Source organism: Zonotrichia albicollis, chromosome 3 (assembly GCF_047830755.1).
Source record: "Zonotrichia albicollis isolate bZonAlb1 chromosome 3, bZonAlb1.hap1, whole genome shotgun sequence".
Taxonomy (NCBI): domain Eukaryota; kingdom Metazoa; phylum Chordata; class Aves; order Passeriformes; family Passerellidae; genus Zonotrichia; species Zonotrichia albicollis.
Window position 1 is genome coordinate 84,636,105 of NC_133821.1, and position 24,472 is coordinate 84,660,576.

The 24,472-nt window shown below is 40.8% G+C and overlaps 1 protein-coding gene across 1 annotated transcript in view; it reads left to right on the forward strand.

Moving 5' to 3' along the window:
• Positions 1-22,365, forward strand: part of LDAH (lipid droplet associated hydrolase) — a 112,069-nt gene extending 89,704 nt beyond the window's left edge. Inside the window, exons 6-7 of the mRNA XM_074538038.1 lie at positions 6,844-6,926; positions 19,300-22,365. Of these exons, the coding sequence (XP_074394139.1) occupies positions 6,844-6,926; positions 19,300-19,491 (275 nt within the window). The 3' untranslated portion in view covers positions 19,492-22,365. The remainder of the gene's footprint in view (positions 1-6,843; positions 6,927-19,299) is intronic.
• The last annotated feature ends 2,107 nt before the right edge of the window (positions 22,366-24,472 follow it).

Genomic DNA, 24,472 nt, shown 5'->3' on the forward strand with positions numbered 1-24,472 from the left:
TCTTATCTTTCACTTGTAATGATTTTTCAGAATACTAATTTCAGTATTCTTTTACCTTTACTGAGCCCTGGATATTTCTGTCTTCAGTGACAGTGGTGGATGCCAAATAGATGGAAGCTACACACTCACTCTGGCCCAGGATGGACACTGAGGTCTCAGCTCCAGCAGAGCTTCCACACAGCCCATTAAGTGCATTTCCTACATTTGCATTTTGAGCCACAGTCCTACAGTTTGCTGGATGTGCTTTATTTTTGTGCAGTGAATGGTTCTGCAGGCTTGGGTGAAATAGGTTCACACAGGAAGTTCAGCATGTGGGCTCTACATTGCATTTTATATTCTACTTGAAATCATGACAATAAAACCCAATAAATATTTTTTCCAGGACTCTTGGTAGTGATTCTGGGATTCTAGAGATTTCCTGCTAAAGCAAGCATTGGCACAGGTTGGAAATCTTTCCAGAGTCAGTAACACCAGGTAGCAAACACTGTGCAGGTGATCTCCCAGGACAACCTTCCTCTTCAAACCCAGTGACAGATTTCAGACGCCATTCATTTTTTAAGTGTCAGCATCTGGTTGTGCCCAGTTCACAGCCTGATTTTCAGAGCTGCTGAAAAGCTCAAAGTAACAGTCCTTGAGAGCTTTTTTAGATGGCTTTCTAATTGCACACAAAAGAGGTAAGTTCTGAGGTATTTCCTTAGAAAAAGCTGTTTGGTATTCATGAAATAAGGAAACAGAACAAGTTTTTTTTTCAAAAGGAAAGAACTAAATATTCAAAAAATGCCAAGGTTAGCAGAGTGTAGTATTAGGAAATAGCAGAGAGATTTCTCCCTGAACTTGTGACTTAGCTTTTGAGAAAAATAGCTTTTTTGAAGAAGCCCAGATTGACATTCCATAGCAGCCAGAGAGAAAGTTACTGTTCCTGCTTTATAATTGTGTAGCTTTAAATACAGCTTTCCCCAGACATTAAACATCCTACACTAATGTGGATTAGAGGGAAGCAGTGGATTTAGGATATTTTGACTTTAATAAAAATGTTTACAGCGTCTCCCATTATGCTCTTACAAAGTTTGGGAAATACGACATACCTGACAGCACCTACTAGTCAGATGTATGACTGCCTGGAAAATGGGATTCGGGAAGATTTTTGGAACTGGAAAGATGTATCTAGTAGGATTTTGTGACAGTCTTATCTTCATTCCTTTAGTATTCAGTAGCTGTTCCCTATGTGACCAGCAGAACACAGTGTGTGTGTTTGCTGAGGTTACAGAAAGCACCATGCTAGAATAGGCTGCAAATGTGCTGGAGAGGGACGGGATCAAAGTGACCTTCACAAGCTAAGACAAGGGCTGGGGAGCAAGGAGAGGACAATGCTGTCATTCCTTAGGGAGCCAAGTTGTTCTGTGTGTAAATTTCTTACAAGGGTGGCAAATTCCTGGTTAAGGAATAGTTCCACAAGAAAATATAATGGGAATATTGTGTGTCACAAGTTCATGTGGGCTAATGTGCTGTAAAATGAAGCATGATTCTCATACATATGAAGAAGTACAAGTACTGAAAGAGCTGCAGCCTTGCTGTTGAAGAGAGAGGGATTCACTGACATGAGCTGAAATTCAGCATCAGTAAAATTCAAGAGAGAGACGAGCCACTGGTCATATCTACAGGAAACCAAGTAGCAGATGTAGAGAATGGTATCTAAAAGGTGGGGTTGATGTAAGTATAAGGTATCTGGCCTTTGTAGAGATTTGCCCTAAAATTAATTTTATTAACTGTGTTTACAATTAGAGGAGCTCAGGGCAACACACCTAAAGTGAATGCGTCAAATATGTGTGCAGATCAGTTTCCTGTGGCAGCAAGGTTCATAATTAATTGCATATGACATTAAAAAGTATTTCCTTTTATTGTTTTGTATTTAAATGTTTTGTGCTCTAAGAGGGGGAAGACCAGTGTGTCATAAAGTAGCACGAACATGATGGAACAGATGTTTATTGTACTTCTTTGATTGTTTTCCCCACCATTCTCAGTTTTGCAGTGTCCCTCAGGGGTTGTGGCTGTCAGCATAGAGTAAATGGTTCTTCAGGTGAGGTCACATGGTGTAGTGGTGCTGCAGAATTCTGCATCATCTTCCTCCTACTGTTCAAGAAACTTGGTATATGGTATGATTGGACTTTGGAGTTAATGTGGGTAGTGAACACCAGTCATCTTGGGGATCTCTGGATTCTGATTGCATTCTTTGCATTGATTATAAGCTTGTAATGGAAAAAACACTGGTTTTTTTTCTGCATGCATCTTGATTTCTTTAATTTGAACTTCATTACTGCATTGGGTTTTTTTCTCTCTTCTCATTGGCTCTGTCTCATTCTCACCGCCTGTTCCTCACAACCTGACTAACATCATGTCCTGTGTAAATGCTGTCAATAGAGGACTTACCTGTTTACCAGATGATTAAGAAATCAGGTACCCATTTGTTTTTAATATCGACCTGGACTAGAATCTTTGGCCAGGATTCATTCCACTTCATTTTAGTAATTAATTAATTCAGTAATTAATTCAGATTAAGGTCTAAAGGTTTTATCCCTGAAAATAGAGTCATCTTGAGAAGTGATTTAATCCATAGCAGAAATTATTAATTTGCCAGGTGTATTCAGTAATTATTTAGAGATTTTAAAACAAGATTTCAAATTGTATTAATTTATTAGGATTTATTTGCATTTTATTATTATAAATTTATTATTTTTAAAATTGTGATGACTCTAGACCTTCTTTATTGTTATGAAGACCAGATTATCTAAGCCTAGTTTTTTATTTGCTTCCAAACTCCTTATCATATTACAGCCTTTCATTTTATAGATGTTTAATTCCAGCCAAAGTTTGTTGTGTCATATGTGAGAGAGTTTTTTAAAGACCTGTAATTTTTGTAATCTAGTTATGCATACTTCAGACTTTAAAGATCACTAAAATCCTATTTTCCTTTGTAAAATCAGTAGCAATTAGATAGTATTTTCTACTCCCAAAGCCATAGGACAGGGTGATTCTTGTGTAGCAAAATTGTTATTAACTCAGCAATTCGCAAATTGGAGTTATTTCAAACCCTAAATATACCTTCTAGCCCTGATGTATTTTGTGCTCTCTCCCCACTGTTGCTTCTTCTTGATATCTCACTACTCAAAGAGAAATTGTTATCACCAGAAAAAGAATATAGAGAGCAAAAACCTCCTGAATGTATTGAACAAGAAAGTTGGATGCCATAAAGGAAAGTCATTTATCTTTCAAACAGCATCATTATCTTCTTTAGCTGCTCCCTTAGCCTATACAAATTCTGTTGTAGGCCTCTTGTTCCTGATATACCTAAGGAATATTTTATTGTTTATTTTTAAATCCTTTAATGTTTGTTCTTGGAAACCTACTTCTGCTCTTTGCAATTTCCTCTTACTTAACGCCTGCTGAAGTTTAAGTTCCTGTTTATTGGTTTCCCTAGGATCATGTTTCCAAAATTTGAAGGATTCCTGTTTGGTTGAAATAGACTCTTGAACCTTGCTGTTCATCCGGTTTAGCTTAATCCTGCCTTCCTGGTTCCCTTTCTTGCACAGTGCCCAAACCTTCAGAGACATTTCCTTTTGAAGTACTGCCCTTGCTGCCTTTGCTGTCTTACAGTTTTAGTATCTCTGTGACTCATCTCAGCTTACTACATGTGTGAATCTCACTTCAGTTCTTATTATTTACTGAAAAAACCACACAACCCACCCAGGAGTATGAGCAGAGTGCACTGAGAACAGGAGGTAGGACGGAGCAACCAGGAAGATGGGAGAAGGGGAGCAGGACAGTACTTCTCTTCCCACTGTGTGACTGAACTGGGTGTGGAGAGCTGCCTGCAGCATCCCAGTAATGTTGAATCTGTCAGGTTCTGCCCTGAGGGCCACTGCTACTGTCATCCCTGGCCTCCATCCACTGCAGGTACTGCAAGGTAATGCAGCAGCTCTGACTGCCCATCTGCTGTCTCCTGTGGCCTGCTAACAAGAATTGAATTTTGGGCTGGAAAACAGAAGTCTTGACATAGTGAGATCCTCACACAGGGTGTTTGGTACAAGTCCTGTTGCCACAGATATCCAGGCTATTGCACTTAGTGTTTTGTGAAATCCTCTAAATCCAGGGAGCTAACTTGGTCACCTGAATAACCAGCACTTAGAGTAGCAAGGGCTGCTCTCCACATCTGCCTTCTGACACAGAGCAGGGCTTTTGGCAAACAGCTTCAGTTATAGGTAATAATTCTGAGCATTGAAGTCATAGAGTTACCACATTAGAAGCAGAACTCAATCAGAAATTAACTGCATTCCTATGGAATTCTTTGTTATGGACTTACAGAGTGGTCTGGATTGGAAAGGACCTTAAAGATCATCCAGTTCTAACTTCCTGCTGTGGATAGGGACACCTTTCACTAGACTTGGTTGTTCAAAGCCCTATCCAACCTGGCCTTGAACACTTCCACAGATGGGGCATCCACAGCTTCTGAAGCAACCTGTGCCAGTGCCTCACAGTAAAGAATCTCTCCCTCACAGTAAAGAATTTCTTCCTAATATCCAATCTAAACTTGCTGTCTTTGAGCTTAAGGCCATTCCCCCTTGTCCTATTACTCCATGCTCTTGTGAGAATTCCTATTCTGTCTCTGTTGCAGCCCCTTTGGATACTGGAAAGTGCTATAAATATTCCCCAAATCCTCTCTCATCCAGGCTGAACAGCCCCAACTCTCTCAGCCTGTCTTCACAGGAGAGGTGTTCCAGCCCTGTGGTTTAGTGACTCTCCTCTGGACTTGTTCCAGTTGCCTTTCTTATCTCTTGTTTAAGTTTTCCCTGGATGATTTTTGAAGATGTGCATCCTTCTAAAAACAAGGAATGTAATCCATCAGTTTGGAGCTGAATTGAGAGAACAACAACCAGTGTCAGGGTATGAGCTCAGCAATGCTGTAGATGCACAGATTCTGCCAGCTGCACCACAGGATTGGATGGCTGGGTTGCTAGAAGTGAAACTGCACAGAGACCCCTTTTCCCAGCAGAGTAGGGTGGGACCAGCAGATTTGTTGGATTGTCTATGACAACCCTTTCATCTTGTCAAGGGAAGGCAGAACTTGCACAAGCTGCATTCAATGTTTAATTGAAGAAGGCAAAACTCTGCAGGCCTGTAACTGAATTGCATCTGCTTTGGCTGGCTCAGAAGTAAATATTACTTTCTAGGATTTTTTTTATTCATTTGAGAGCCCTGGCTTTGTCTGTTAACATTTGATCTCCAGTGGCATCACTCATCTCTCCAGTGGCATTCTGTTTCCTTAGAGCACTGCTGGAATTCAGCCAACTCCATGTTCTGGTCACCACCAAAGACCTGTGTGATTGCCACTTCCTCCCCTATCCCACAGTGTGAGACTGTTTTACTCCTGTCTCAAAGCAGCATCAGATCCAACCCTGTCATTAACTACTTGTGCACAAAACTTCATTGGTTCTGATTTTTAAAATTATCAAAGTCTTTCAATTTTCTCCTCTTTTTCAGGTGAAGATCTAGTATCTTAAAATACTTTCCATTATTTTGAGACGTAGAAATTTAAATGTTTTTGGATAATTTAGCCATGTTGGTTTTACAAACTGGTGAGAAAGTAGAATATTGTCATTTATTCCCACATATAGGTTATGAATGTCTCTTTGATCAGAGGTCAGGAGAGGCTTGGCCATTTTATTAGCCCAGTAAGCTAACTGGTCTGAAAAAGAGCTAAAAGAAGTGCTGATTCTTTGGCTAGCTTCACATTTCTTCAGTACAGCGTGATGATGACAGAAATGGATAGCCTTTATTAAAACACTCTCTCATATTCAGGAAACGTAATGTATGGAAAAACTCCTGATTCTGCAGTTGAATACAAGGTTTTCTCTAGCAGCAGAATTCATAATCTGCAGTGCTTGTTCAAAGCCAGGCTTTGGACTGTATGAGGAGCTTCTGTAGGGTCTGTTGTGTGAGAAGTCAGGCTAGGTGGGCAGTGTGATCTTTCTGTGTCAGGATGTTTAAATTGGTGAATATTCAGACATCCAGAAAAACCAACCCAACTAAGCACTTTCCAGAAGTGCTTAGTTCCCATTGCTGTCTAACATATAAGGGACATGCCTGAACTCAAGACTTCATAAAATTAATTAGGTGTCCAAATGTTAGACTCAGTCATTTACGTCTCTAAGACAATGTCTTGCAGATCAACTCAAAATAAATTGCACTAAGCTATTTTTAATACTTTACATTCCAGAGAGCTAAGACTTAGGCATTTGGTGTCCAGTCCAGTCTTGACTGGACACATGCCATCAATTTTATGAAGGACAACCATATATTTGTAGCTGCCATTACAAGGCATATTAATCAGCTGCCACTGATTAATAATGCCTTGTAATGTATGTTTTGTATTTAAAACCAAGTCTTGAAAACCCTCCATATGGGATTTTCATGCTGACCTTTACTTTTCTAAAAGCATGTAATGAAAGCTGGTCATTAGAGTTCTTTCTCTGGTCAGGAGAGAAAGTCATCACCATGGGCTGGTCTAGAAGTCTGTAGGATAGATGGATAGAGTTACAATTGGAAAATCCTTTCCCTCTCCATTAATTATGGAATTAATTAATTAATAGGAGATAAGTTAATTCAGTCTGTATGCCTTTTTAATTGTTAGGTGAGATAAACTCTTTCTGTCCGTGGCATTATTTTCCATGGGATTGTCAAGACGATGACTGCTCTAATTGCTCTGGTTCTTTGCAGAGTTGTGTCTGTATTGTACTTTTTAACAGTTTTGCTATGTATTTACATTTTTCCCTGTTTCTTTTTCTGTAGCCAACATCTTGTACATGGCAAGCCAAGAAATGATGAAGGTGGTGGAGCGAGACAGTACAACCATAAAGCAAAATTTAAAGAAGGTAACTGTTTAATCCTCAGTTTTCAAAGGAAGCCCACATGCATGAGTTGTTACACACAGTTACATTTATGCAAAACCAGAATTTCACCAGGCTTGATTCTGCTTTTTTGTGAGTGTCATTCCATTAAAGGAATCACTGATTCTTAAAATGTGTTGATTCACACCTTTGTAGATGTAGCATTCATAACTATGAGATGTACCAGCCCATCTGGTTTGTTTTCCTTGCTGGAGGAGAAGCAGTCTGTGTTCTGGCTGGACATGAGGTGTGGCTCCCAGTGGGGCCTGTAGTTACCTGGGTTCTGATCACACAGGTGGGGTGTCAGTTATTGTCATGGGATTCTCCTGGCTCAATCTTCCATGGCTTCAGAATTGAACAGAGAGGAGTCAGCAAAATTATGGCTCCACCCTTTCACCCATTGGACTGTAACATAAGAGGAATTCCTCAGAGGCTGGAGGTGGTACTCTACAGGTGAATTAATTCATTTCAGGGACCTTTCTCACACTGAGCTTTCTTGTCTGTATGGATTTAATGTTGAAAGAGATTCTGTAAAGTTCTTATCTGCACCAGTCGCATTTTCCCAGTCACGGTTCAAGGGTTGGCACAGGCCAAGAACTGTTCTAATTGGAGTTCTGATGTGGTCACCATGTTTTGGAGGCTGAAATAATTTAAAATGTGACCATGGTCAGACAATTCCAGATGGGTTATGAGCCAGAAAACTGTCACGTTTCATAAACTTCTATTGTGATAGCCCCGTGAAAGTAGATAATCAGGGTAACATATTCTACTGTGTTCCTTTCCTTCCCTACAGTTTTCTGTATCATCCCTGTCTTTTTGCTGGAAGAATGATTCTAGCACTTTGCACTGGAAGAGATTTTCCTCAGAGAGTGGAGTTTTCTAGGACAGAAGTCCTAGATCTTTGTAAAATTACTCTGTGCCTTTTAAATAGAAACAGTATAAAGTTCATTTCATAAAACAGTCTTTCTTTTTGTGGCTGAAAATATTTATTTTTAGTTAGTCCGTTTGCCTTCTCTGCACTTTGAAAGGTGTGTTCATATTTTAAAGGGGTTGAAGTAGCAAGTAGCACACAGTAACAAGGATCCCTTCCCTGTACCTGGCATTCCTGGGCTTTCTCATTTTTGTTGCAGAGCACTCAAAGTTCTGCACTTTGTGGGAATCTCAGAGAAGACACTGAAGGGCTCATCTTGCAGACTGCAAATACTCCCATGGTCTTTAAAAAGCTTTCCATGGGTTGACCAAAAGCCCAGTGAATTCAAGGGAAATGGTTGATTTTATTGACTGAATCACTCCTCTGAGTGTCAGGGAGCTGGAGGGTCTGCCTGTTCCCTGAAGCGTGAGCCAAGGCTGACCCCACACAGGCAGGCAGTGCCCTCTCCTAGCAGGGTGCAGTCCCACAGCACCTGAGCAGAGCACAGGAGCAGGGTCTATCAACTGTCCCAGACAAGGCAAAGCAATGTAACAGGTCCAGCATCCCTCGAGAGAATGCAGTCAGGAGCAAAAGGGGACAGGGGCAGAGACAGGAGAGGAGACAAGGCTACATATGGGTCCAGAGTCTATCCAGGAGGGATTACCAAAGATACGGTAGAGGGAAGGCTGCAAGGTGCAAGGTGGGAGCCATCCAGGTGTCAAGCTGTGTATGGTGTAGATCTGATGTTGGTCTGGGACACAGGGCCAGGGCTGGAGTCACTGCACAGTGAAGCTTGGGAGGCTGAGACTAAAGCAGGCCAGAGCTGGAGAGCCTGGAGCCCTGTGCAGGAGGTGTGGGCTGGGGCCAGGCAGCGCTGGTGAGGCTGTCAGTGCCCTGAAGGGTGGCACTGCAGGGCCCTGTGCTGGCAGGCTACCAAGTGAAGAGGGCAGGAGCAGGACTCCAGGTGCTCGAGGAAATGTTAATCACAAGCACACATGCTTGAAGTTAAGCAGGAATGCTTTGTTGGGTGGGTCAGTGGTGGTTACAATCAGATGCAGCTCCAGTGACTTCAGGTGGTCAATCAGATGCTTCACATTACAAAAATTCTGATTTCTTGTACTGAATGAGGGCCCATAGCTAACAGTAGGGTTTGCAGGTGTCCTAGTCTGCTCCATCTGTGCTTTTATTGACTCTGTCAATCTAAGCATGGCCTTGGCAGGCAGGAGCTGATTTAAACCTGTGTCAACTTTCTTTTATTGATTCTTCTATGTCCTCATACATGTGTGGCAAACATACTCAAGAAAACAAAAAGCTGAAGCAAGCTTGTAAGAGTTAGCTAACTGAAGAAAAAGCAAGTCTTAAAGTAAAGCTAAATGCTTCTCTTTTTTCATCTTCTAGTAATTTCTGGGAATGTAAGAATTAAGGGAAAAATTTTCAGTTGGCATCATGTTAAATTTGAAGAGTATTGACAATAAAAATGGGCTTAACATATAAAGGTTGGAAGTTTATAAAAACAGGAACTATAGTCCAAGTTGCTATAGAACTGGCAAGCTGTTACTTCAAAAAATTTATACTGTTTAGTAGTCTCTGTGATCATATGGTAAAAGCCAATCTTAACACCTGACTTTGCCAGCTGCTGTGGAATAGAAAAGTTATTTCTGGATCTTATTTGCATTCTGTGATCTGAAAGAAGAGACACAAAATTATTCCAATCTTTCCATGTCCAGGTTTAACTATAATTAATACTAGCTAGGGACCAGGAGAAATTTTATCACCAGAGTGCAGATTCTTAGTCTAACAAAGTTGATTGCTTGGATTTATGTTGAAAGAATGGGAGCTGGAATGTTGTTTGGATAATTAAGTGAGGTTTTTCACTTAAACTATTTTAAAGTCAGGACTTGTGCACATTAGATAGCCACGGAACTGTATGAGGAGATGGAGACCTGTCTTCTAACAAAGTTATATATGATAGAGCCTTTGAAATATTGTGTAAAACTATTTGTCCAGATCAAGCAGTACATGGATGTACGGGAGCTTGAGCTTCATATTTCAGTGACATGGGGGGTTGTGATAAACCAGAAAATCTAAACAAATAAGGTAAGGTATACTGATAAAAGATTTCCTCAGATCTGGAGGTTAATTATTAGCTGATCATGTCTAAGCTGAGCTACCTGTGTTCTTTCACTGTAATAACACCAACTCCCTTTCCTAACAGAAGCTGGAGGCAACGATACTACTGCACTAGAGGAAGTTTATTGTAATTCCTGCACAAAAGGAAGTGGGTGTAATTCCATGTTCTTAAAAGATGGATCAGCACTAGGCATCATGAAGCTTTTACAAACAGAATAAAAATAATTTAAAAGGCAGACGAAAATGGATGTATTGGGCATTCACTAGCGTGCCTGGAATGGACAATGATATTTCCTTATAGAGAATCTCTACAGAACTTAGATTTTTAAGTTTGCATTGTGTCCTGTTTATTGCTCTCTTTTAAGACTTAGCCTTATTGAGTCTTTTTCTAAGCATATAAACCTGTTATAATAAATATAACCTTATATGAATCAAGAAGATAATTACATGAAAGGGTAAAACTAGGTGCTTATAGAGGAACCCCTCTTAAAATAATCACCCCTCAGATTCTGCATTTATTGAGAGATGTATCTGGTTCATTAGTCCATGTGTATTACACAATAGTCCTATTTTGAAATGTAGGATCTGCTCCAAAGCTCTTTTAAATTCATTGAAGAGCTTCCACAGGCTTCAGCAATTCTTGAATCAGTGAACTTTTGTAGTGGTTCACAATTTTTTAAGATCATAAACCATCTCTTTCAACTGCAAATCAGGATTCTTTTGGTTGGCATGTTAATCCAAAAACATTTATATGTTCCTTGAGTTTTTTGCCAGTGGTCTGGTGTAGCAGTTGCATTGATTGCATAAGGAAAAAGACAGGAAACATCTGAAGTAGAGATACAAAGATGAAAAAACCCAACCTGTTTGATAAGAAAGTTACAAACTGGAAATTTATCAACATATTAACCTATTTTCACTCAAACTGTGGAAGTTTGTATTGTAGGTGGCACATAGACCTTATAGATGATTAAGTGGGGAAGAAATACAGTTTTGAAAAAATTGAATTAATGAAGTCTATGTTTACTACTTTGTGCTTATTCCAATGGTGTATTTAGAATTTAAAGCAGTGCAAGTTTATATCACACCAATGATACCGTAGATAATATGTTCTCCAAAAGTATCAACTAAACAGTGACATGCAGAGGTTTAGAATAAAGGCTGAAGAATGAAGTGTTTCCTCTCCACAGAGAAGTGCTAGTCTTTTACTTTGCAAAACTGTCCTTGCTAGAGAATTTTTTTTAAACTAAGCAACCAAGAACTATTTTGACCCCTGAAGCAACTGTTTTGATGTTGCCTAGTCTTTTTGTTTGAGTCTCTGTGGACATCCATGTGGGTTAGTAGTGATTCCCAGTGACAGGAGCATGATCTGAAGGTACGTGCTTAAAAGAATGTTACAAATACTTGGCCTGCCCACAGCGTGAGTGAGGTGCTTGCCTACATTTGTGAAAAACCTTCCAAACACTCTTTTTGAATAGGTGCAAAGTGTTCTCTGTAGCCAAGAACACCTCTGTTTTTGGCTGGTCTCACATCCTTTTTGGCTTGCACTCCCTGGAGGTGCAGAGTTGAAGCCAGGGAAGTTGCACATCTGCTTGGGGATTTTGTCATTTAACCAGAAGAACCAGCTTTTCTTTGAAGTGCCCAGAATGCCTAATCAGGGATCAGCAGCTTCTCTCCTTGGTGGAAAAGGATCCCAGTGGGCATTTTAAAAAGTCAGTGTACCACTATATACTTAACTGTGATGTTTCATGTACTCTGTAACAAGGCATCTGTTACCATCATTTGTGCTGTGTGGTATTCTAGTAAAGAAGTGATGACAAGAATTTCCAAAATTTTTGGTGTGAGTACAAGGTGTGTGCTGCACACAGTGAGCAAAGATAGCAGTATTTCCCCGGCCTTCTGAAGAATATTTAAAAGTTAACATCAACCCCTTATACTCCTTTATTTCTTAGTTCCCCTTTGCAATGCTTCCCACTGGGGAGCATTGCGTTTTACAGCCAGATTCTGGTCCTGCTGTTGCAGGAGACATTTGACTTACATTAAGTCCTAGTGAATGTAGACTGTGTCAGGCTGATACTCAGAGGGAAAAACTGCTTGCACTAAATACAGTTGGAAGAATCTGTCCCAGCAGTGGTATTGCTTAAATAAGGGTTTCAGGTCTGTTTGTTTTTATTTTGGTATTTATACAGACTTGACTTCTGAAATGTTCATGTTCCTGACACATCTAAATATATATCCTCAAAATGCTTTTAAGTCTTTAAAAGTAACATAGATAATATAAATAAGTTAATCACTCTGATTTGTTGATAAATCCTGTGCATCCTTTTTAAAAGCAGTTTTACTTTGCATTGAGTTTGACCCATCATTATCTGTGAGAAAGTGGAAATACAAGTGGTCTCTGTTGATCTCATGGGTCTTTGTGCAGAGCAGCCAGTAGTGTTGATAATAAACTAAAGCAGAGTTAGAGAAGCCCTTTTCCCTTTGTTGATTTACCAAGTCTCAACATTGATAAAGGCATGAAAACTGTGTGAGAATACTTGAATATTCTCACTGGGGAGAGCCCTCACACACCTGGAATCACATGCAAAATAGCCACTACATTGGGCCCTATCTAAGGGATTGCATCCTAATTTTTCTCATAGTAAAATGTTTCTGCACGTCCTTTCCAGACAGGGAAGCTGATTTTGTTTTTTATTTATGCTGGCTTAACAACACTGGCCACCATTATGTTAAATAAACTCAGCACAAGCACTTGAGCTACCCATTACACCTTCACTGCAGGTCCTACAGGTGGGTATTTAAAAAGAGCATCAGGACCCTAGATTGTCAACTGCCTTTTCTCCAAACAGTCCAGCTGAAAACACTGGGCTTCATACTGCCCTTGGAAAGCTGAGAAAACCCAGTTCTGATAAAACAAGCTGAGAAGTAAGTTCCCCAGGACCTTACCATCAAACTGGCTGATCTCAACCATGGCAGCATCACAAGGGAAAGAGATGGTATCTCAGAGAACCATATCCCAAAGCATTTAGGGCTTCCTAAGGCAATGCCAGCTCTTTGAATTCCCAGAAGCCAAAGTACAACTGAAGCAAATTTTAAAAAAGTATGTCCCAAACCAGTCTGTTCCCCTATTCTTTTGGCAGGATAAGGTGGAGACACTTTCATAATTCCAGAGAACTAAGTAATTTTCTATAAACCTTGGTTGAAACTAGAAGTGATTCTGGGATAATGCCTTTTAAACTAGTTTTCATCCAAGAACAAATAAAACTGGTTACTGTTGAGAGATGTCACCCAGAGAGAAGCTGCTGGAGCAGTCAGTGAATGCATGTGGGAGTAATACTGATAAAATGTGAATGTATCAGAGACAAGGATTTCAGCAAGGCCACTGGGGCAGTCCTGCTATTGCACATATGCCACTCCTTTATATCCACAGAGATCAGTCCTTCACTTTGGCCATCAGCTGCAGTGGTGCCTGCCCATGTAATAAGATCCTAAATTTGTTACAACATGCACCACATTCCGGAGAAATAGAAAAAATTCAATTAATATATTTTAACTTTTTTTTTCAGTGCTGGTCTTTGACAGTTACAGAAGAGGCAGAAAAGAAATCTCTCTGTAATTCACTTCTGTGAACTGTCATACATACTATAACAAGTGCCAATGGAGTCAACTGCAGGAAATCTTTATTATTTTCTTAGAAACTCTTTAAAATGTAAACATCCTGTTGATACAAATCTCAGACCCTTCTGATGTTTACTTAGCAGCTGCCATCATTGTGCAGTGTCAGAGTACAAATATCATATTACAGGGTATGAGGCTGACGGAGCACTATTTGGACTTGTGTTTTATTTTACAGAAGTTAAGGCTGAAAATACTTCTGAGCCATTTAATGATAAATCATCATCTAAGAATACTGCTGTTATTTTAAAGCTATTTGGAGTTTAGAAATTGCATAACTATTTCAAATGCAGCATTGAAATGGCTGGCAAAGACATCCCACGTGCCCTTCACTGTGCCTTCAGGATCAGCAGATCCTGAAGGAGGACATGTTTTACTCACTCCTAGCAAGCAGGATATTGCATCAGGAATCATAAAGTCTTTGTCATGTCCAGTGGTAGGTGCCATTTCCCTTCTGAGTCAGGAATACCTGGAAGTCTCACCATTCAATATTGAAAAAGTATAAAAGATAATCCTCTCACCCTCATGGCAGAAAAGTTTAAAAAAATGCAAATATTGAAAAGTTTAGCCCACAGCAAAGCCAGAAAGAACTTCCTATTTATTGTTTTGCAAATCTGTTTATTTTTAAGCTAGTCTAATTATTTTGGGGGCCTGACTCATCATTTCTGAATGCTTGGATTGGCAGCAGCTTTCCATTGCTGGTGCCGTGGTTGTGCTGACTCAGGATGTCTTTACAGCCATCCACCATCCACAGGAAAATACGCATTTTACAGATCCGTGCAGGCCATATAGTGCATGCCAGTGTTCCCTACATTAATGGAGATCCCATGTGCCTCTGGTTACACATGGTTTGTTAATTATTCCTGCCTGCCTGCTCCAATAGCAAAGCTCCTGGTGTTAAAATTAAGATGGCAAGATGGATTCTGGAAACTTTCATTTAAATATATCTAAAATTGTGCTGTTTAAATGTATTAGGAAAGAGGGGGAAGTTTTAAAATCTGTGTATTTCTTGTCTGTGTGTGACAGAGGCAAAGAGCAGATACATTTTGTTATTCACAAGGAGATGGTCAATCTCATAAATGGCAGTCAAGTAGCTGTCAGGTTTCCTAGGCCCTGTACCAACATCTGGATCACTGAAAATTTACACCTTGGTTGCAGTCTTGCTCTTTCTCATAATCCAGTAATAAGGAAGAATTTGAAATTAAAAACCACTTCTGTAAAGTTTTGGATGTGCAGGTGTGGGCACATGGACAGAGTGCACACACCAACACCTGCACATGAAATAAGCAGAAAAAATAACTGCAGCATCAAGTTACCCAAATCTTGTTTAAAAACTATTCTTAGTTGATTATAACAGACACAAACCTTACTTAGTTGCATGTATGACACACGTGTCTGTCCTACCTTGACTGGTTCTGTTTCAATCCAAAGGATTCTACAATGTCTGCAAATAAAGCTCAGGGAAAATGCACTGTTTTCTCATGGTGGCAGTTCCTAGCTTGGAGAGGGAAGGTTCTCTTTCCAATGTAGAGGAGACACATGCTGAGTAGTAAAGAGGTAACTAGTGAGGGAGCAGCAAACAGAAAGGAGCAGGAGGAGGAGGCAGGAAGAACCAAAGGCTCTGTTTGTTTGGCCAAAGGAAAGCTTCTGATGCTACAGGATGTGGTGGATTGGAACTACCCGAGCAAAGCCATCTTTCCTGAATGCGTGATGGAAATTGTGGTGCCTGGTACATGTGTAAACACCACAGTACAGTCACCTGTGCATAGATGTTTTTGTGCTGAACTGAACCCAGCCCTGCTGACAGGAACAACTGCTGCTCTGAGAGATGCTTGAGGAACAGTGCTGGGAGTAGAGGCTCTAGAAAAAACAACTAGAGTTGGAGTGGGGACTCAAACCAAGGTGGAGGACCAAGGAGACTAAAATCTGGACTTTGCAGGGCAAGAATGGGGGACTAGAACAAGAAGCAGAAGTAGTACCAATTGGAAATAATGAGATATGGAGAATAAAACTAAAATAAAGAACCAAAGTGGGTGTAGGGCAGTCTTGAGACCAGAAAGGGTCACAGAACGTCACCTGTAAAGAGTGAGCAAATGACTGGACAACAAGACCAGTAGTTGGTAAAAGTTCTGCCCTTTTCTGGTTGGAATGGAACCTAAATTTCCAAAATCTTACTGTTCTTGTTCTCAGCAGATGCCATTTACTGTGTTTGCCTTAAGAACAGAAGCAGAACAACATAAAAGAATTTGTAGAGATGGATAGTAAGTAGTGAGGACCTGGTGTTCCAGGTCCTGAGGTACCAACAGTTGACTAAATGTCCATTGGTGACTGGAGGTTTTTAAGTGTGATCCTGAAGAGCATCTTTGTTTTAGTTTCAGTTGGAAGGACTCCATGTGGTCCAAAGTATGGTAACCAAAGTATGGTAAAGATGGACAAACTGGACGTTTGCTTCAAAAACACACCGTAGGTTTCCAAACTAAATCATTAATTTCTGTGCTGGATGCCTCCAATGTGACAGCAGGAGGAAGGTGTCCCATGCTCCTCTGGCCAGAAGCTGACAGTGCTGCTTCTTTCAATTGCACCATGACCTTAAGGAACAGAGGCCTAAAGCAGCAAATCTGGAGTTGTTGACACTGTTGGCAGCACTTGTAGGTGCCACATGTGAAATAGCTGAGGTTTGGTTTACCTCCTCAAAGCCCAGCAGACGGTACACACAGGTTCTGCTAAAACCAGCTGCATTACCAAGCATTTCACAGCTGGGGAGCACTGACCTCAATTCAGACACCTTTTGTGTAAGTATGCAGCACTGATCTTTCATTAAAACATCCATTTTCCTTTTTCTTCCTTCATTAACCAAAAGAGATGTGTAATGGAGGAGACAGCATGCTGGATGTACAAGCTCCTCTGTGGCAGAAGGGGTAAAATGCCTGTTGAAGTAAAAGGGAGTAAGCTGATGGTAAAGGCACCTAAACTTTTAAGAGAATAGCCTCTTGGTGGAGTCATCAATATTTTTCATAGGTAGTCACAGTTTGTTCTCATTTTTCTGAATATCTCATTTAAGACCTTGAAATGTGTATTACAGACAGATAAACAGTGTTTCAGAACACCTGCAAAAGCAGTCCAGGAGTGCTGTTCTTTGAGTACAGTTGATACTGTGTAATGCTGCACACTCTGGAAAACCAGCTTGAGGTGTTTCACTCCACACTACATGCTTTCATATTAATAAATGTAGTTTGACATTAATTTCTGTGCTCCTCCTGCAAAATGAAGATAAAAATTGCCACTAAGGTGCTGCAAAACTAAATTAATAAATGTGAGCATGTGAATCCTGTAGTAGTGCATGCCAGAGGAATGCAGAGCATAAAGAAAATAAATCCTGTCTGTAAACCATGAAATATGTAGTAAATAAATCCCAAGACCGCACACAGAATTTAAAATGAAAAATACTATCAAATAGCAGCTCATCAGCTGAATATCATCCTGTCAGTGGATTGAGTGAATCAAGGATCCTTTGGATCATGCAGTGAAAGATTAAACTGTAATGCAAATATACCAGGGGCAAGCTAAGAATGCACATAAATCTTCCATTTAGGCATTTTCAAATCTGTGAGTTCTCAAGTTTACAACCCTACCTGGAGAACAGCCCATTTCACAGTCTATGCAGACTAAGCCAAGTATTTCATCCACCTTTGTAAGTGTAAATGGCTTTTCATCTTTTTCTAAATGATTGTGTGATGAGTCTCTGTAACTTGCCTTTCAAAAAATCTAACCATTTCAATTAAATTGGAGCTGCTGCATTGCTTTTTTTTCCTCTCAGTTTCATAATCTTTAGTTCTGTATCTGTTGGTAATGGAGCCCAGGGTTGAACATAATTTGGTCAGGTGTTTTGCTTCCAAAAGGCCTGAGTGCATCTGGACATTTTACATTTCTGAAGAACTCTTGCTAGTTTGATATCTTGTGATTGATGAATTGAAGGCAAGATCAAAAGAAATTTTCTGCTAGAGCAAACAACACACACCTTGTTTTCAGCAAGTAGTGAGTGACAAAGGAAACCAGTAATGTTTGTTAATATGGGATGGTTTATGTTCTATGTTTTGCACGGAAATAGAAGTATAACTAGGGTTGCTGTCTGTGCAACTGAGACACTATATTTTGGATACAGCCAATAGTCAATAATGTACAAGATTTGGGCAAACTTCAGCAAGAGAAAAGTGAGTTAGACAAAACCTTGTAATAGTTTGTGAAATGCAGTCTGGGCTCTTAGCCCACCTCTACCCCAGTGGGTCCATTTATTTATATTCCACATGGCTACAAAAATGATGGAATTGAAGATATTTGTGATGAAAGGAAAACTTCTTGTCCCCTAATTTATGTTAGCATTGCTCAATTATTCACTGAAGTAAAGAAATGAAATATAAAACAAATGTGAATAATGGAATTGGGCCAAGCTGTGTGTGATGTGTTGAGCAATCAGCATCCTTCTGGTACCTGCATTCGAACATTTTAGTATGAAGACTGCTCCCCATTAATCTTGTTCTTGTACAGTCTGAAATCCATAGGTTTTTTACTCTCTCCCAGAAAACTAATTCCCCCTCATATACTGTATAGAAATCAAAAAGCATAGCTATAGCAGGCAAAGTTGAGCTGAAAATGAGGAGAAGTGATGACTTGGGGAAATGTGACATTCACTGCTTCTGACAGAGAGAAAAGTCACTTCCCTGAAGATGATATTTTCCTGGAATTTACAACTTTCATGTTTAGGTGGGCTCTAGGACAGGTAGCACCTGCTTCATGTATGTCATCAGCCAAGGTTATTTGGGCAAAATCAAAGCAAAATGGACTTTTGCAGAATTTTAGTTCCATGTTACAACCAGAAGACAGTTGTTTGTTGGTCTCCGGGAGGTGCCTGCACTCCACACAGGCTTCACAAGGATAAGACAGAGAGTTGAGATTGTTCAGCCTGGAGAAGGGAAGGCTCCAGGAGACCTTGGAGCACCTTCCAGTACCTAAAGGGACCTGTAAGAAAAATAGGAATGTAAGAAAATTTTTAGCAAGGCCTGTTGCAATAGGACAAGGGGCATTGGTTTTAAACTGAAAGCAGATCAGTTCAGACTGGCTGTCGGTAGGAGGTATTTTCACAGTGAGGGTGCTGAGACACTGGCACAGGTTGCCCAGAGAGGTGGTGGATGCCTCAGCCCTCAAAAAATTTAGGGTCACATTGGATGGGGATTTGAGCAATGTAATATAGGTGAAGTTGTGCCTGGTCATTGCTCTTTTAAAATAGCTGGAAAGCTAACACAGAAAACTGCTAACAGCTATGAAAAACACAACAGCTGGGCTGCTTGCGGGAGGCACTTCATGGACAACTCCATGTTTTGAGCCATAATAAGAAATTTACTAAGTCAGCCAGGCTTTCATCAGCAGATTTCTGTTTTCAGAGTTAAACCTCTGTTGTGTTCCACAGTTTTGCAGAGCATTTAATTGTCTTCATCATACCTGCAGACCTGGAAACAACCAAGAAGTACCAGTCTACTATTCCTCACAGTGTATCTGAGGATTTGATGCATTGTTTATTTCCAAACTATTGCATTGGTTGCTCCATCAGTAACATTCCACACTGATTATTTGATGTGCTTTTCTTCCTAGCTGATTTTTTACTATGGAACTGGAGACAGCTGGTGTCCACAGCACTACTATGATGAGATCAAAATGGATTTTCCAGACGGGGACATCCGGCTCTGTGAGAAGGGGCTCCGCCATGCCTTCGTGCTCGATGCCAGCAAGGAGATGGCTGCCATGATCACAGACTGGCTACAGGATGATCTGACCAAATTATAAACACTAATTCAGTGATCAACAAGAAAAAGATGTAATTATTTTGTGAACGTGTAAATTTCTTTGTGAGAGAGTCTGTCTTATTTTTTTTTCTGTTTACTATAGATTATGGCTTGTTTTCTATTGAGATGTTTTAGAGAAAGTTAAAGAGAGACTGGCTGGTCCAAAGTATAGTTTTATTGACTCAGTGCTTATGTAGTTTCATCCTGAGTCTTCAGGACTCTGGAAGACATGGCAAAGGGTGGAATATTTATTGTCTGCTGGCACTTTAGACAATGCTGATGCAACTGTACCTGAGCTGCCAGCACTCCACTCTCTGCTGCAGAAGTGTCCGCATGTGGGTGGGTCCTGGCAGTGGTCCTGGGCAGCCCTGACCTTGTCTCCTCTGGGTCAGAGGGGGTCGGTGGTCAGGCTGAGTTTGGGATGGGTTCAGGGAGGATGTGGAGATCAGGTGTGCAGTTTCTCCAAGTCCCACCACGGGTTTGGAGCACTGCCAGGACTCCACAGGGTATTAGAAATGCTGTGAGGTATCTGTGGCTGCTCAGCAAGGGAATATATAAGGATCTCTTACCTGGAACATGGCCAAGTGTTTCATTTTTCAGTTGACTGTAGAGAAGGGAAAGTACACTGGTCAAAAATGCCAGTATTTAAAAGTTAAAATGGATTGCAGAATCCATGTATAACAACTTCTAGGTGGCCTAGCTCTCCTAATGAAGTCCATGAGAACAGTGCTTGCTCAGCAACTTTAAAGAATTGAACCACTTTTGATGCATGTCTAAATTTCAGTTCTTTGCTCTAAGGACTGAAGTATGAAATTTTCTGCCAAGCCACAAATTAGGTACGTTCCCCATCAGAAAACATCTGTTACTGTGCCATGGCTGCACCCATGACATGGCATGAATGTTGAGAACCAGAGCCTTGCATGGTGCTGACAAGTTCCCTGTTCCTCACATTTGGTGAACCCTTTCCTTTACAGATGGAAAAAAAAAAAAAAAAAAAGAAAAAAGCCTCCTACCAGTTGTGATAACAAAAGAAGTTGCAGGGAATAGCTAGAAATGAAAATATTGCAAGTAAGGGGAACAGAGCCAAGTGTAATCAGGAAAAGCTTTCTAGCCATGAACCTGTGAAAAAGTCTCCCTGTGGAGTTCATAAAGACATTTATAAATAAGCAAAACACTACAGAGTAGTCAGGGGAGGTCCTGTCCTTGCAAAAAGATGAATTTAGATGATGCACTGAGTATCTAACTTACATGATTTATTACCAGTTTTGATACATGTGAGAATGGTATTGGGGAATGTTCTCTGTGATGCCAGATCAGTTAGTTGCTTTGTTTTCTTACACAGTTATACACACCCCTTCCACTGCTCTCTAAACTCCCCTTGAACCTTTCACTAATATTTAGAGCAACTTGTAATAGAGTTCAGTTCCTGGAATCTGGGACTAGTTTTCAAACCTGCAGACTGGCACCGGATTTAAGTGACCTTCTCTGTATCAGAAACTGGTTTAGCTTTTGAGACTAGCCAGTGGTATTTCCAATCACACTGCCATGTAATGAAATGGCCATGATGAGTGGAGCAGGAACACTGGGAGCACAGTTTCAGCAGCATGGGGAGGAACCAGACACGATCAAAGTGAGGAGACTTTGCCCATGCAACTGATTCTGCCTATTGGAGAGTCACGGGACTTTCCATCTTTACAGGTCCTTATTCAGTCATGATCAAAACAATCCTTGTGCTCACTGTAGAAGTCCACAGTTGTATGTGTGTGTGTGATATCCCCAGATGTTGGGATCATCCCAGCTGGAAGGCCTTGTGGCAGATGCTCCCTGCATCTGCTGGCTGAGGTTTTCCCTGGGGCAGAGCCAGGGAGGACGTGCCCATAGGTGGAGATACTTTAATGTACACATACATGTACATGTGCACCTGTCTGTATGTCAGCAGCATAAAAACCACAGCTCACTTGGTTGTTTTGGTCTGCACATTGGTGTGGTTGAACAAAACATTTGTTCTTTGAAGTATGTGGAATCAGGGAATGGACAAAGACTCAGTTTGTGGGAGTTCAGCTGTTGTAGTGGATCTCCTGAGACCAGACAGATTCTTGCATTAACCAAAGATGACAAGCAGCTACTACAGCCTGGAAACTGAAGCACCTATGAGAAGCAGTTGTTTACAGTGCATTATGCGTATACTTTGTATGAGGAATTAATTTAGCAATACTTGTACTTGACTTGTGTATGCCTTTTATACAAAAGTTAATCCATTATACTAAATCCTAACTGCATTAAGACCTAAACTGAGATTAGGTCTGGTCAGTGATGACCAGATCTACTGCAGAAGAATGCCTTACAATTTTCTTAAAAGAATTTTCTCTAGTATTAAAAATAAAAACCATATTGATTCAATTGCTACCTTCTGCCTAGAAGCTGTTACTGTAAGGCAAAGATCTGAAAATTTGCTACTCTGTTCATTGCTAAAACACACGGGCCTACTTTCCACAGCTGTATTTCCTGAGAGGAGCAGATCCCACACAGTGAGAATCCAGCTCCTCAGAAGCCCGTGGTGTTCATTGTCACCCCAGGAAAAGAGTGTCAAAAGTGCTTGTGGTCCAAATGTGCCAATTTACCATGAAAACACAGTGTGGTTTTTGCCTGTTTTAGACTATTTAAGAATTCTTGGAAAACCTATCACAAATATATTGACTGTAAGCTGTAGCACCTACTCACCGTCATCCACATCTGTGCTTGATTCTCACCACACGAGTAACCCTGCTAGTGCAGTGACTTTGACTCATGTGCAAGTGTTTTGCTAGATCGATACCTTTTAATAAAAGTACACAGCTCCAATAACAAAAATAAAGAAATTTATGGTAAAATGTAACTTGAGTCTTTGTTTTGGTAACTTGTTTAGTTCTAGTTCAGCTCCTTTATTACTTCATGCATACAAAATCTACAAAAATACTTTCCAGACCCCAAATTTCACATGCAATGCAGACATCTGCCAAGTGCACAGAAAATCTGTGGGTGGTAGGCACCTGACTCTCTTAAGCATTTTTATCCAGAGCCTCTCCAAAATAATCAATCAGTTTCCCCTTGCTGCTTCCAGCTCCATGTTTGCTGCTCTGAATGAGCTATAGAGTGTGCAGATCAGTGAGGCTTGTCCCTTCAGGAAGCTGGATGAGTGCTTGCCCAGTGTTTATGGTGAAGAATTTGGAGTTGGACTCCAAGCTAAACACCAGATTCTTGACTCACAGAGACAGATTGCATACATGAGCCACAGCAGATAATCTCTTCTCTGCAGCTGAGGTCATTTATGTATTTATTTTACAGAAAATGGGTTTATATGTGCATCCACCCCCATCCCTTTCTTTGGTCCAGCTAATTGCCAGCAAAGACTTTAAACAAGATGTTCAATGTTATCATTTTAAAGTCACTCAAACTATTACTGGGTTTGGATAGACTCACTAGACCCAAGAGATTTGTTTCACTCTGTGTCACAGGTCGTGCTCAGACTCCCAACTACAATAAGTTTCTGAGGCTCTTCACTTGCAAGCAAATGTTCTCTTTCCTGGCACATTTACAAAATAAGGATCCAGAGAGCGTTTGTGAGTGACCAGGAACTATTAAAACAGCATATATTTCTGGAACAGCTGATGGGGGCTGAGCACAAGCAGCAGACCCAGCAGTAACAGCACAAGCAGCTGCCAGGAGCGATCGCTGCTCTCAGTAGCATCAGGCAGAAATTCTGGAACAGGCTGACACTCGTGCTCAGATGGGACAGGCAGGGAGGGATTTCATTAAAAACTCTGAGAGTGCTTGAGCTGATAGTCAACAGCCTGGGTTTTGCCTCTTGCAGGAATGTGCTTGCAGGAGAACAGTTGTGTTGCAGAAAGTGCTTGCAGCAGCTAATAAAATACAGGTGTTGTTTAAAATATCTGACTGATGTACCTGACTGCAGGGTTTGCCAGTCAGGCACTCAAAGATCTTTTCCATCCTGTTTGAAGGAATTCACACTGAAGGAGGAAATGAGGGGGGCCTCCTGCTCTCCTCCTTTGTGAACATCAACAAAGCCCCCAGACTCGGAAATACTGTGCTTCATACACTGAGAAGGAATCCATGGGATGAGGTGACTTAGAATTAGGAAAAATGGGTTTTCCTAATGGTAAGACTCATCTAGTCTTCTTCCCTAACCAGCACCCTTAAAATTTGGAAAGTATTCCACTGTTCTGATCTAACTTGTAGGACACAGGAATGCCATTTTCAGGACATAAATGTTTTGATGTCCTAACATGCTCTCATTGTGAAGGGGGTACAGCAACTCATTGGTGATTATAGGAAAGAACTTGTATTTTCACCCACAAAGTAAACCCATGGGATTTTAAGTATCCAGAATGGTTCAGCCCCAATTCAGATCCTGTCCTGGTTTACCAATGCTATGCATTTTCTTCTGTTGTATTCATGTTTGACCTTGGACATCTCCTCTGTCCTTGCTGTGCCTTTGATTTCTCTTCAGTTACAAACTGCCTGGTTTATGTTGTCGATCACTTGAGTAGTCTGCAGTGCTGTGGAGTGAAAACCATTGAACACAAACCCCACCACTCCCACTGGTTTCAGTGAAGATGTGGTGCAATGCCTGTGAACAACCATTTGCTCTCACCCTTCACTGCTCTGTTGAAAACAGCTTGTTAGGACAGCACATTCCTGTAAAATGCTCACAGAGTGGGCCAGGGGCAAAATGCCATCCTGCCTCCCTGCCCAGAGAACCTTTACCAAAAGATCTCCTCTTTGGCCAGTGTCACCAAAAAATGGGCATGTGGGGATGCAGAACACTGGCCAAAAGGTGGGCCCTGCTTGGTCAGTCACTCAGTGTGCACTGGGAATAGAAACGACCATGCTTCACTCCAGCTTGGTTCTCCACGTTTCTTCTGGGTCTTGAAAGCTGAGTTTGGTTTGCTATGTCTAAAACACAAACCCGATGCCTTCCATGC